At 40.4% G+C, this 15,074-nt stretch overlaps 1 protein-coding gene across 5 annotated transcripts in view; it reads right to left on the minus strand.

The window, feature by feature from the left end:
* The window catches only part of PCSK5 (proprotein convertase subtilisin/kexin type 5), a 507,422-nt gene that overhangs the window by 83,803 nt on the left and 408,545 nt on the right, over positions 1-15,074 (minus strand). For all 5 annotated transcript variants that reach the window (XM_060409352.1, XM_042243336.2, XM_042243335.2 and 2 more), the window contains 3 exons: positions 14,574-14,710; positions 9,331-9,537; positions 7,929-7,997 (listed from right to left, as the gene is read on the minus strand). In XM_060409352.1, coding sequence (XP_060265335.1) covers positions 7,929-7,997; positions 9,331-9,537; positions 14,574-14,710 — 413 coding nt within the window. The remainder of the gene's footprint in view (positions 1-7,928; positions 7,998-9,330; positions 9,538-14,573; positions 14,711-15,074) is intronic.

The raw sequence follows: 15,074 nt of genomic DNA on the forward strand, positions 1-15,074 counted from the left end.
CTAACCCACCACCTTTGAAATAAGGTAGCACTTAGAAAATGAGGGGAGAAGGAGGCTCTAATAAATTATATATATATATATATACACACACACACACACACACACTTTAAGACAGTACTGTCTGGACTGTCTAATGGAGCTTGCTCGTTTCTCTTTTCTTCAGCGAACTGATGACAGTACATTTAGATTCCAGTCCTTTCTCTGAAGGTGGCTTGTGTTGGCCTTTTAAAGAAAAGAGGCATTTTGAACTGCCCCTCCCCATCTATCCATGGAAAATGATAGTAGCAAACCATCTGGGTCATGCACTAAGGTTGGTCAGACAGAGAGTAATGCAATAGGTCACTAGAAGGCCCTTTGTTTCACTTTTACCGTCAGCAACTTCTTTCCAGTTTAAAGGAGACACCAGCCTAGTATACATTTTATTCTGCAAAGCCTTTTCTTTGAAAGGCGCCCAAACTGTTTGACACTTTTCTTGTTCCGCTGCAACTTTGCGGAAAAGGTCCAAAGGGAGATCTGGGTAAAATTCAAAGACTGATCTGTGACCACAATGTTTAATTTGAAAAACCCTGTATGTCTGCTCCACTGGAAGACTAAAATGTGAGCTTCATGTCTCAAACGTCTTGATATTATTTCCTCTATGAACGAGGTCTCACTCCTTAATAGAAAATAGAGTAGCAGAAGGAAGTGAGGTTAGTTCTCGTAATTCCTAGATCTGAAGCTTGAATTAAACATGGGTCGGGGGAGAGAGCACACCTCATCTTCATGTGGAGAAGAGAAGTTTGTCTCTTATGACAGAACCTACTTTCCAGAAAGCAAGAGAATTCCTGTGAAAGCGAATGAACTGAAGGGATGTCAAGTGACAGAGAGGAATCCAGGGCTAAACAAAAATGTGCCACTAACTCTAAAGGATTGCACTGTCTTCTGTACCCCACCTCAGAACATTCCAGATGCAGGTCCTGAAGGCTAACAGCCTCAGGTGAACTGGGATCCCAGATTAATCTACATGACTATTATGAATAGTTTCATGATTCGGTAAATTTAGTTATGGCATCTGCATAAAGTTGTAGCCAAACAAAGAATCACTATTGTGTGTAGAACTGAGGAAAGGGGCAGATATAAGGATTTTTTAAAAATCTTTTTATAATCCCATAAAGCATGAGACTCTTTGCTGTAGAATCAGAAGGAAAGAACATTAGATGGTACGGAGAGAGTGGTTGTAAAGCACATGGCTTTTGATCTTGAGCTATCCAGAATCAAGTCCTGGTCCTATGGTCCCCAGCCCTGTTATCTTGCATAAGTTGCTTAACTGTTCTGAGCTTAATCTCCTCATCTGAAAAATGAGAATGATAATTACACTTGCCTCTTAGAACACAAGTAAGTGTTCAATAAGTGCTAGTAATTAGTTGACTGTCATGGTTTTACTATGTGGAAATGGGAAAGAGGGGCCTTGGTAGGCCCATTGTAATGTTATCCTTTTCTTTCTAAGTCGCAGGTATTAAAATGCAATTTTTATTGTGTAACATTTGCCCCTTTCAAGTGTGCAGTTCTATGAATTTTGACAAACATACAGTCATGTAATCACCCCTGACAGTCAAGACAGAGAATATTTCCAACACTGGATAGTACCTTATGCCCTTTATGATGAGGACGATGAGATTATTATTTACTGAAATCCATAATAGACTTCAGATTTCCCTAGTTTTTCCCTGTTGTCTTTTTCTGTCCCATGATCCCATCTAGGATACCATATTATATTTAGCCCTCATGTTTCCTTAGGCTCGCCTTGACTATGACAGTTTCCTGGGCTTTGTTTTACCACCTTAACAGTGTTGAGGAATACTAGTCAGGTATTTCATGAAATATCCCACTATTGAGATTTGTTTGATGTTTTCCTCATGACTAGACTGGCCTTATGAGTTTTGAGGGGGCTTCCCTGGTGACTCAACTGGTGAAGAATCCTCCTGCAATGCAGGAGACCCTGGTTCGATTCCTGGGTCAGGAAGATCCCCTGGAGAAGGGATAGCTACCCACTCCAGTATACATGGGCTTCCCTGGTGGCTCAGATGGTAAAGAATCTGCCTATAATGTGGGAGACCTGGGTTCGATCCTTGGGTTGGGACCCTGGAGGAGCGCATGGCAACTCACTCCAGTATTCTTGCCTGGAGAATCCCCATATACAGAGGAGCCTGGTGGGCTACGGTCCATGGGGTCACAAAGAGTTGGACACGATTGAGTGACTAAGCACACACACACACACACACACACACACACACACACACACATGGGTTTTCGCATGGAAAACTGCAGAGGCAAAGTGCCATTCTGATCTTGTTACATCAAGGGTACCTGCCTATTAATCTGATATGCCACTGCTGATATTGACCTTGATCATATGGGTAAGGTAGAACTTGTCAGTTTCCTGCACTGTGAGGCTCTTCTGTCTTCCTCCCTTTCATGCTTCCCTCCTGGAGAGAAATCACTACATGTGACCTACACTTCAGGAGTAGGGAGTTATGCTCTGCTTCCTAGAGGGAGGAGTCCTAGGTAGTTATTTGGAATTTTTTTGCACTGAAGGTGTGTCTCCTTTCTTTCATTTGCTTATTTATTCTACCATTTATTTATTTGTATCTTATGAGCTCATGGATTCTTATTTCTTTAATTTAATTTTTTTGGCTATGCCTCAAGGCATGTGGGATCTCAGTTCCCCAGCCAGGAATCAAACCCACACATCCTACATTGGAAGCTCAGTGTCTTAACCACTGGACTGCCAGGGAGTCCCTTGGATTCTTATTTTATGCTTTAGGCTATAAGCCAATATGACTTTATTTATGTTATTGCTCAGATTGTTCCTGCTTCAGCTCCTGGCAGCTCTTTCAGATGTCTCCTCATCCCACCCCATCATGGTGGGGTTTTTCTTTGAGTGCATTCTTACCTTCTGTCACTACAAGAGGCTGCCCCTCATCTTGTGCATTTCCTCTCCCTACAATCAGCCAGTTCGCCAAGGAGCCCTGGTAACTTTTATTGAAGAATAGTGTTAGGAATCAAGATCTGGGCACTAGATATGCTTGTTGCTACTGAGATGTTGCTTCTAGGCTGACAGAGCATGAAGTGCTTTTTTCCCTCCCAACTTTTAAATATTTTTTCATATCTGCAGAAAGCCTGAAATAGTACAAAGAACAATTTTGTGTGCTTCACCTCGATCCTTTTTTCCCCCTGAACCATTTGGAAATAAGTTGTAAACATGATGACATTTCATTCCTAGCTCCTTAGTCATGAAAATCAAAAGTGTCTCAAAACATTAACAAATGTCCCCTGGGGTCACAGTCACCTCTAGCTGAGGATTGTTGGTCTAGACACTTTTATCGGGTCTACTAGGTGATATTGTGTACTTCTTAATGTATCATATCAGGAGACACATGGTGTTAGGTTATATGGACCCAATGATGGTGATGTTTAGTGCAATAGCTTGGTTAAGTTGGTAACCAGCAAATCTCTCTATTGTGATTAACTAGTAGTTATGGAAGTACTTTGAATCTGTGTGATTATTCTGTTCCAGAACAATTTTCCACCTAATAACTTAAGCATCCACTGATGGTTCTCCCTTGAGTCAGTACAGTAGGGGGTGTAAAATGAGAATTATCTAATTACTTTCCCACATATATACCAGGTGAAAATTTACTGTAAAGAAGAGCTTTCTGCTTTATTCAGATTTTGTCCTCTCCTCTTCGTTGCTGTTTTTAAAATACCATTCTTGATGGATGGATTGTTATTTATTTATTTTTGGCTGTACTGGGTCTTCGTTGCTGCTTGAGCTTTTCTCTAGTTGTGGTGCGTGGGCTTCTTATTGCAGTGGCTTCTCTTGTTGTGGAGCACAGGCGCTAGGGCTTGTGGGCGTCAGTGCAGGCTCAGTAGTTGTGGTGTACAGGCTTAGTTGCTCCGCAGCACGTGGGATCTTCCTGGACCAGGGATTGAACCCCATGTTTCCTGCATTGGCAGGCAGATTCTTTACCACTGAGCCACTAGCGAAGCCCCTGGATTTTTACTTATTGAATTGTAATTCTTTATCATCACCTTTTTTAAATGTTCAAATTGTCCCAAATTGGCCACTGAGAGCCCATTCACACTAATTACTAAGTCATTTGTATGAATATGTAACCCACTTACATGGTTCAAATCAAGAGCATGTAAAAAGGTATACTTAGAGAAGTCTCACACCCATTCCCTTTACCCTTTTCTCTATGGGTAAGCATTTTCATGGCTTCTCAGGTGGTGCAATAGTAAAGAATCTGCCTGCTAATGCAGGAGGTGCAAGAGACATGGTTGGATCCCTGGGTCAGGAAGATCCCCTGGTGTGGGAAATGGCAATCCAATGCAGTATTCTTGCCTGGAAAATTCCATGGACAGAGGAGCCTGGTGGGCTACCATCATGGGATCACAAAGAATTGGACATGACTGAGCATACACAAGCATTTTCATTACTTTCTGATTTATCTTTTCTGTGTTTCTTAAACTAAGTAAAAAAAATGTATATACACACACAAATATCTTATTTAACTATCTTTTCTTACCAAAAAGATGGCATGCTATGTATGTTCTTTTGTACTTTTGTACTTTTCTCTTTTATGGTTGGATAAAAGAATACATGTCATTTAGTTGATTCAATGTCCATTAGTTCATTCAGTTTCCATTAGTATGTGTCCGTTAGTTGATTCAATGAATTTCTTCCACCAAAAGGCATTTATGCCATTTAAAATAGTTTATAAAATGTGTATACTACAAATACAGGCTTCCCTGGTGGCTCAAATGGTAAAGAATTTGCCTGCAATGCAGGAGACTCAGGTTTGATGCTTGGGTCAGGAAGATCCCCTGGAGAAAGGAATGGCAACTCACTCTGGTATTCTTGCCTGGAGAATTCTATCGACAGAGGAGCTTGGAGGTCTACAATTCATGGGGTCGCAGAGTCAGATACTACTGAGTGACTGACACTAACTATACCACAAATAATACCACAGTGAATAACATTGCGAGTATGCTGTTTTGAGTTTGTGGATGCATATCCTCAGGACAGATTCCTAGAAGTAGTGTCATGGGGTCAAGGGATTAGTTCATATGTGATTGTGTTATGTACTGCCAGCTGTTCAACAGTAGTTGTACCATCAGTCACAAGTAAGACTGCCTTCTTAAGCTTGCCAATCTGATAGGTGAGAAATAGTATGTTACAGTAGTTTTAATTTGCATTTCTCACATAATGACCGAAGGATCTTGTCTTATGCTTAAGGGCCATTTGTTTCATATGATTTTTAAAACCTGTCTCTCTCTTCATAATTTTCTGGCTCCTGTTACTTCGTACCTAGAAATCTGAAATAGTCATTTAGCTGGTTTCTCTGCCTACAGCCTCACTCTCTGTCAGCTACCCTGAACATATTAATAATTATTGTAGTTACAAAATTAATCTTCTTAAAACACCTCTTTAAAAAGCATTTTTTTTCCTGTAAGAACCTTCAAATTATTCCCTTTTAGCCACAGGACACTTTTAAACTTATGAGTCCAGAATTCAAGTTATGGTTTTCATCCACTTCTCTAAACTTCTCTTTGCTTATTCCCTTATATTTATAGTCTTATGTTCCTTCTGCAAAATTAGTACACTCAGTGTCTAATCCACGGTAGAAATTCTTCCCTCCAAACCTTTTTTCTTGCAGTTCTAAAGCCCCTCCATGGTGCAACCCTGTTTTTTTTATCCATCTTAATTCCGTGGAAATTCTTAAGACTTATGTCAAGTCCCATTTTCTTGGAAGCCTTCCTTAATCACTTGAGTGCCTGGGGGTTTCCTGCTTTGCTAAATTCACTTGGTACATATATTTATCCCCTTAATTGGCACTTAGTTTAAATAGTCTTTTTTTTCTTTTTGCAGTTACTTAAAAATTTTCAAAATCATGTATATTTCCCCCCAAGAGTAGGAACTACCACTATTTTAGTAAGCAGATATTAACCAGTTTTCATCGTCCATTTCTGAGCCAAGATAAAGGCACATTAACCTCTATTTTACTGATAAGATAAGGAAGTAAAGAGATCTTATACAATTTGATGAAAATCAATCATTAAGTCAGTGGTGATGTAGGTATAGGCCCCACATCTTAGGTTATAGTTAAGTGTCAAGTGTAAAAATGATTCTATTTGCTCATCCTCTCAATTAATGAAGAGATATAGTATAGGACACTTATGTAGATTTATCTTATTTAAAATTTCCATTTAAGGTATTGGTTAGAAAGACAAAGAATTTGGCATTAAATCCTCTTAGAATAAAATGGTATTATGTAAAATGCGGTTTTCAGCCTGAAGAAAGGCCCATGAACACAATTTGACTAGAGAAAATATATCTAAATCCCTTTGTGTTCTGAACCATGCATCTCTGTTTTGAATTTGGGAAACTCTCAAGGCTTTGCACATTTATTGTGCTTTTATTATACCTTAGACATGCTGCTGGTTCTAGTGGGAGCAGAGTATATAAGGCACAGAGTTTTGTTTGCAAGTACTGATTACTCTCTAAGCAGAAAGATATGTACACACCAAATATTACATAAATCATCAGTAAAAGGTATGAGCATTGACCTGACAACAAGGAGAGACAAGAAAAAAGAATTCAATTGGAAAGATAAATGAAAGCCTCAGAAATAAGATGATTGATTTCAGCTAAGTCAGTCCCAGAATAAACAAGGTCCAACATTCAGAGATTTTTATAAATTAAGAGAAATTTTCAAATTAGAAAGTAGCAGATTGCTCTGCGTCTCTCTATGCCTCCCTCTCCTATAATCCTACCACACTGTGCAGCTCTCTCTGCTCTGGCAGGTTGACCTGTAAAAGACGTGGTTCCAGGTGTGCCGCTTATAGCAGCCAGAGTGGCCCTTACAGCAGAATCTCCATCGTATGGCCTTTGAATTTCCTCTGCCGTGGCCAACACTGCACACAGTAGACAATTAAAGTTTCTCAAAGGAGTGAATGTAGTCTTTTAACAGCACTTTGTAAAGTGAATCAAACTATCTAATGTACCTCTTTTTTTTTTCAGATTGATTCTTTTGGACTTTGAGTCTCTAGATGGCTGGGGTCTTCTATGGAATTTCTTTCCCAGGGAAGATGGCTCAGTTTCATCTTTAACTAAATCAAGTAGGGGAGGGGTGGTGCAATGCACGGTTGTCACCGTTCCCATCCCCATGCCAAGATTCTCACTGATCCTAAATAAGTCCACACACATTCATCCATCCCTTTAAACTTTTAAGAGTCAAAAGCATAGGTTTGAGATTTTACACACATGCACGTGCATGTACACATGCACACAAACATACGTGCACACACACAGGCACACACCCCTCTATCCATGATGCATAAAGATGTTAGCATGGACACACAATACACCATAGCAAAGGTGTAAAAAGAGACCACAAAATTTAGCTGGGGAAATGAGCAAATGAGCTGGGAAAGGGCAAATATGGTCCGAAATGGGCAAAAAAGTGAAATTAAGATTGTCAAAACATTTATCCTTGTTCCCTGCAAGAAAGACCTCCTCTTGTCTCTTCATAAGAAACACTGGGCATTGCTCATCTTTTAGATTTTAATACTTTCATTACTTAGTTTAGATCTGTTTTTGCTTTCTAAAAAATTAGCATTTTATCTTTAAATCTCTTGACCCTAAATGCTACTTCCTTCTTGCATGATTGTCCTTTCCTAAAGTTGAGTTTCATGAAGACAAGTGACCTATCCATTGCCTCAGAAGGGAGTATCTCTCCCGGTAACCACGTTTGTGTCAGAGTTAGCCTACATAATGGATATTGATGATGACAACAGTGACGAGAGTCCCTGTTGAAGGAATGACGGGAGAGGATGTGTGAAGGACACAGTTGTTTCAACTCTAAGCAAAAGGGAAGATGACATACCTAAGCTGCATCCCAGACACCCTTCTTCACAAGGCACACATTCTTCATAGTCTGGATCTTGGATTTCACCTACACAATATAAAGAGAAATAAAGCACAATTTCACTTTACTTTCACTGAATGGAAGCACAAATAATTGCTATAAAAATATGTTGGTGTGTAGCTTATTTTCAAGCAAATTGTAGAGCAGTTATGCAACTCCAAACCATGCTTTGGAGATAAGTATGTCACCCACATTTTTTATCTCCTTCTATTAATTTAAAAATACTTAGTAGATTGGATTAGCTTGATCGGCTATAAGTAGAACAGAGTTAGACTGTATGCCATGCAACTAGTTTTGAAGTCAAGTTGGTGTGCTGTATCTGTTAAAGAAGTAAGTTCTGTTTTGAAAATGTGGTTGGGTATATAAAATGATGAAGCTCTATCTCCTTATGTCTGTTGTCGTCAATACTTTTTAAAAAGTTTTAAATTCTATACTACCTTAGTAGGACTTCCCAGATAACACTAGTGGTAAAGAACCTGCCTTGCAATGCAGTAGACTTAAATGACACAGGTTTGATTCCTGGGTTGGGAAGATCCGCCGGAGGAGAGCATGGCAGCCCACTCCAGTATTCTTGCTTGGAAAATTTTCTGAACAGAGGAGTCTGGTGTGGGGTACAGTTCATAGGGTCACAAAGAGTTGGACATGACTGAAGTGACTTAGCACACATACAGCAACCTTAGTAAGCATTAAGAAGAAAAAAGAAAGAGGTCTTCATTATTCTAGAAATGTGCTAAAGCTCCTTTAGTACCAGACCAGGCATCATTCTTATACAGCAGAGAAAGTCTGTAGCATTTTACATTAACGAGCAAAATCTATATGTATTGCTTTTTAATTCCCTTCTTGCAGTGTAAGTAGGAATTGAACAATAACAGAAACACATATATTCCCAGAACATTTTTATATTTCCAGGTCATTTTAAGTAGGCTGACTCTCACTGGCTCCTGCCAGCAAGCAAGCACAGAGCATGCTATGCTCTTCCTCTCACAAATGAAGAAACCAAGGCATGGAGAAATTAGATTGATTTTGCCCAGGGTCTCATAACTAGTGATTGGGAAGGAGAGTATTGTTGGCCAGGACATTTGAATTCTAATCTGATTTTCTCTCCCATTTTACCTTTCCCATAAACCCTCCACTGGAGTTCACCTTCTATGTATGTGATTAGCTGCATTCCTTAGTCCTTGGATTGTGTCTAAGCAAACGCTTGGGGAAAGAGAGCAGGGTAGGTATCACTGTCCCCACTTGTGGTGTAGATTCGTGGGAAATCATCCAGGTGCGACCATTGCACCAGGTAGATGTTCAAGTCTCTGGGGCATCCAGGGTACAGCCCCTTTTGTCTGCAGTGGCTCCAAGGCGGCTTTACCTTGTCCACATTCTAACTTCTGGCAGGTGTGATTGGAGGGCACCAGGAAGTAACCATGCACACATCGTGTGCAGACGTGTATGCCGTGACAGAGCTCACAGTTGTCTGGGCAGGGCTGGCAGGTGTGGCCCTCATCAGGGTAGTAGCCTGGGGGGCAGCTCTCTCGACACTCCCCCCAGTACAGGAACCGCTCTCTGCCATGCTTATCTAAAGAGAAAGGAGCAAAATGGAAAGAGGGAAAATGAACAAAATTAGCTATGAAGATAACAATAGCTGAAGACATTTTGTTTGAAAGATGTGACCAAGTGCTTTTACTCCCAGCAGATCAAGGAGATAAGAATGGATTGAATGAAAAATGTAGTCTCTTTGAACTTTTAGTTGAAAAGATTTCCTTGAACTCCTTTTGGTGTCAGTGGAAGCTCTCAGAGTTGGTGACTATAAAGATCCCATGAGAATAAACAAGTGCTTCATGCATTTCTATGATAGTGCAATCTTTTAGAATGATTTTGAATTCTGTTATCAAAATCACATGCTTATCTTAATTGTATAAGGACTGAATTTTTGCACAACTACCAACTCCTGTATTGACAGCCTATTGAAGCTCTCAACCAAACACCCCTCTTTGACTCATTTGCATGAATTCCTGGAAGTCCTGTCGACATTGGACTCTACAAGGAAAGAATCAGCAGTACCCCCAGTATGAGACTGGGAATTTGCTCCTGTGGAGAATCCAATGTTGCCACGGGAGAAATGGATGCAAACTATCATAATCAATGCAAAAGGATTCTAATCAGTTCTAATCACACACTTAAATACACAAGATTAATGTAGATGCACCTGAAAGCCTCTACCCCACCCCCACTGATCCCCTGGAGTTTTCACTAGTGCTGTGTGTGCCCAGGACATTTGTCTTCTGTGAATCAGGTCTCCCGTGTGCTTCTAGTTTAGAAAATATCTGTGTTCCCTAAAACAACTGGGTCTAGAGCTCACTCATCATGTGATTTACCACATGAAGATCCTGAACCATTGACCTTCGAGAAGCAAGGCTGCCAGATTTCTAAAGATAGTGCTGACCTCATGTTACAAGTGCAAAATCCAAAAGTCAGAATAATATTAAATTGAACCATATAAATTTGCCAACAATCAGCTGTTTTTTTTTTACCTGTAAACTAAGCACTTTAAAAAGGTTTAACCTAATTTTCTTATTTAATTAAAGTCCTATTTGAAATACAATTTAAAAACCACACCCTTGAATTATGAACTCTGAAGCGCCCTTTTTTTCTGATGGCAGTTTCATGCCAGAAGTTTGCTGGTCCTTACAGAACAAGATACATAAAGAGAGCCTCCAAAGAGGTGGTTAAAAAAGAAAAGTGTTTGCAGTTTCCAAGTTAGACCTGGAAGAATGTTATCCTCTAAAGGAAAGGAGTGTTTGGGAGGTTGCAACGTGCACTTGGTGATTCTACAGCTACAGATCAAGGTTTGGAGCACAGAATCCTAATCTGGTGGGACCTGGAATCTCAAGAGACCACACGAAGGTCAACTTTCCAAGTTGTGTTCTTTTCAGTCCACCATAACTCATTGAGAAAAGATCCTGCTTTACAGAGTGCCAGCCTTCCCACACATAGGTAGTAAGATGTGAAGGCTAGCAGTGACAAGCCCACCCTATCCTCCATCCTCCTGTCCATCCCCTGCACCTTCCCTTGATGTCAACTCAGGATCCAGAGGCTTGGGGACAACTTGGCATATGGTTATGAGTTTTAAATATGTATTTATTGAATGATTGAATGAATGAGTGAATTCATATTTGTCAACATTCCTGTTTTTCAAACATATCCAACTGGATCAACAATCTTAAAAATAAATGATGATTTCAGATATTAGAAGAAATGTTATTCAATTCCATTTTGATTGTTCAGATATGGCTTTGTTATTTGAACCCCTTTGGGTATTATAATTTGGGCTTAAAGGACAGATTTAAAGGGTCTTGTTTAAAATACATGGACTGTGCAAAAGGAAGTCACTTAGGCACCTTCAAAATGGCAGGCTTTCCCCACCTGCTTGGGTCAGGATTATGCCAAGATTTGATCATATTTCTAATAGCTTGACAGCATGGCAGCTCACTTAGCTTTGGGTGATAATTTGGATACCTCAGTGATTTGCATATCATACATAAAATTTTGGCTACTTGCCCAGAATCTCAGAATTTAAGTTCCTGTAATGATATGTAGGAGAAGCTGGTTCTGATAGTAGAAGGGCTGATATTTTTGTTAGGTGCCAAAACCTTTCACGTCGGCAATGTGAGACAAAAGTTAAAAAGCGAAAAACTCCCAGAGAGGTTCAGGTTGGCTTTCATTTATACTGAAGAGTAATTAATTGTTTTCAGAGTATTTCTTGGCAGCTGATTTTGTTAGAAGGGAGGGTGGACCAATGCGAAGTCATTGGATGTTTGCCAGAGGAAAGGAAGGTCGAAGATTGCAGGCAGGATGGGAACAGGATTGCTGGGAAGGAAGAAGGAAAGGCTGGGGACTCTGAAAATAAACTTTATAAAGTTTACTTCAACATTTTGCTTACTGCAGCTACTGTATAATTGGTAGAATTTAGCTTCGGGTTCAGTTTGGTAGAGGATAAACTGGGGTGAGAGTGAATTTTCATCAATAGAGCTAGCCTTCTGCCTTTCCAAAAGGATTCAGACCTAACTTTAACAAAGTTACAATTCAGCAAGAGGTAAAGTTTCTACAAAGAGTTGGGAGAGGCTTATGTGTGTGGATGGGGCTCCTTTGCCAGAGGAATTTCAGCCTTTGAATAAAGTCTCTTGATACAGAACTGCATCCATTCCATCATCTATCTTCTGTAGCACTGAATCATGGATTAGCTGCCCTAATACATGGTCTTGGGATATAGCACTCTTAACAGGCGGAAAACTCTGCTAATCAGAACCTGGCCAACCATCTTCTCTTCAGGAAGCCTCTTTTGCTCACTACAGCTGAAAGTAGTGACATGTGGTAGGGTTACTGCCATTCATTCAGTCTTTAATATCTTCTGATTTTATAACACACGAAGACAAACTTGTTTTATAGATTGTTAACTTGAATGTGAGTATCATGCTATCATTTACTGTATCTTCCATGGCACCTATGTAGAGTAACTTATACACAGGAGTGGCACAATACATTTAAAAAATTTTTATTGATGTCTAGTTGATTTAAATATTGGGTTTATTGCATGCACTTTTGAGCCTGACAGTTCTTCAGTCCTCAAAAACTTTTCTGATGAGATCAGTGGTGATATTAACAAATGTGAAAAAAAAAGTTGTGCTTAATTTCTGCTGTACAGAAAACTAACTCGGCTAGAGACTGAAATGCCCATAGAAATAAGTGGTACAAACAATAACAGTAGTAATAATAGTAGTAGTAATGATCATTATTAATATTTTTTGTGTGCTTCCTGTGCAGTTTACCTTGTTCTAAGTACTTTTTTATTTTGTCTCATTTCATTTTCATAATAATCCTAAAGGAAGCAGCCATGATCACCATCTTACAGGTGAGGAAGGAAACAGAATAAGCAGGGTAGAGGTAAAATTGGACAGATATACTTTGTTTAAACACAAATCAATCATTTTAATTTACGCAAAGATGTGTTCTCCCTCATTTTTCTGCAAATGCATGAAACTTTTGATTTATTCTTCATTTTTCTTTGTTTTATGACAAGCAAGAATAAAGCTAAATAATTCTTCCCCACCAGTAAAACCATGTAAATGTCATGATGGTGGTAACTGACAGCCTCAGGATCAGTGAGACAGCTGGGAGGGGTGGGGACTATGGCAAATGGAGAGCAGCCTGGAGGTCTCTGGTCAATCATTTGAGGACCAGAAGATGCACTGTTGCCAAATCTTCCAGGTTTTCAAGAGAAAAAATTTTTTTAATTTCCCAATTTCATTCAACTTTTTTAAGTGTAGGGCAAATAGAATATAAATCAGTCCCTGAACCTATTTGCAGGACAGCGGTGGAGACACAGACATAGAGAACAGACTTACGGATATGGGGAGTGGGAGGAAGGAGAGAGTGGAATGTATGGAGAGAGTAACATGGAAACATATTTATTACCATATGTAAAAATAGATAGCCAGTGGGAATTTGTTGTATGACTCGGGGAACTCAAACCAGAGCTCTGTAACAACCTAGGATGGGGAAGAAGTTGGGAGGGAGGTTCAAGGAGGGAGGGGACATAGATATACCTATGGCTGATTTATATTGATGTTTGGCAGAAACCAACACAATATTGTAAAGCAATTATCCTTCAATTAAAGATGAGTAAATTTAATTATATAAAATATAAATCAGTCCCTCATGAAGTCAAATTTGGGGACAGGCATAGGTAGAGACGGAGAAGGCAATGGCAACCCACTCCAGTACTCTTGCCTGGCAAATCCCATGGATGGAGGAGCCTGGTAGGCTGCGGTCCATGGGGTCACTAGGAGTCGGACACAACTGAGTGACTTCACTTTTACTTTTCACTTTCATGCACTGGAGAAGGAAATGGCAACCCACTCCAGTGTTCTTGCCTGGAGAATCTGAGGGATGGGGGAGCCTGGTGGGCTGCCGTCTGTGGGGTCGCACAGAGTCGGACATGACTGAAGCCACTTACCAGCAGCAGTAGGGAGACTAGAGAACAGTCAAGGGTCGAACTGCAGAGGACCAGAGTGACCATAGAAATAATTTATTGACACCAGAAGCTTTAGAATTGTGAAGTTCTGGGACAGTAAAGGTCATATTTGTGTTTGGAAGAGATTACCCTGCCATCCCACAGGGCTCTGACAGCTTCTAAATGGTGTCACTCAGGGCTGAGGGGACCCTGACACAGCCTCTCTTAGGCTGTTTCTCCTGAAGACTGAATGTGTCTGTCTTAATTTCCTAGCTTTTCACTTTCACTTCAGTGAAGCTTAGCTTTGCTGTCTAGCTCATGCCTGTCATTGTGTTTGCATGCCCTTACTTTCTCCTTCTCTGGAAGCATCTCTTAGCTTCTCTCTCACCTCCTCAGGAGAAGTAGGTCTGTGTCTCTAGCAGTGTGAACTTATGTTCTGACAGTAAGCAGAAACTGCAAGGTTGTACATACTCTTTAATGAACAGCTGTCTAATCTCACCTGCCTCTTCCCCAGAGATGAGGCTTCTGAGTCAAACAAAGTAATGTCCAGTGGGAGAGCAAGTTGAAGTAAGGGGAAGAAATGTGCAACCAGACTCCCTCACCTACTCCACAGGAGGTGCAGTTGGAAGGCTCATCTCCTTGGCATTCTTGGCAGGTGAAATGACATGGATGACATTGGTTCCTGAATTCAAATTTGCCCAAGGAACAGTTCAAAACGCAGCGGCCATCATCAAAAATCCTAGAGGCAAGCAGACTTTTAGTTTGTAAGGGTGGCTTTGTGGGATGGCATTAAGTATTAGAACATGTGGTGTTTGTGTTTTGCTGCACAGACTTGGTTTCATTGTTCCAGAAACAAGGGTGATGCCTGGGACTGATCATCTTAGAACATGGGGAGCATTAGTCACGTACCCATCCTTGGCCAAAGATTGGACCCAACAGCAAGCATGCCAGGAACTGGCTGTGGATGTAACCTTGATTCTGTGTTTCAAACAAATTAACCAGTGCCCTGGGGATTAAACCTGCACTGTAGGCTCCAGCCAAACCCAGTCAACACTGAGATGGGGGTCTTTGAACTTTCAAGGCATTTTAGTGGTCTTTGAATC

This window comes from Ovis aries, chromosome 2, assembly GCF_016772045.2.
Source record: "Ovis aries strain OAR_USU_Benz2616 breed Rambouillet chromosome 2, ARS-UI_Ramb_v3.0, whole genome shotgun sequence".
NCBI classification, from domain to species: Eukaryota; Metazoa; Chordata; class Mammalia; order Artiodactyla; family Bovidae; genus Ovis; species Ovis aries.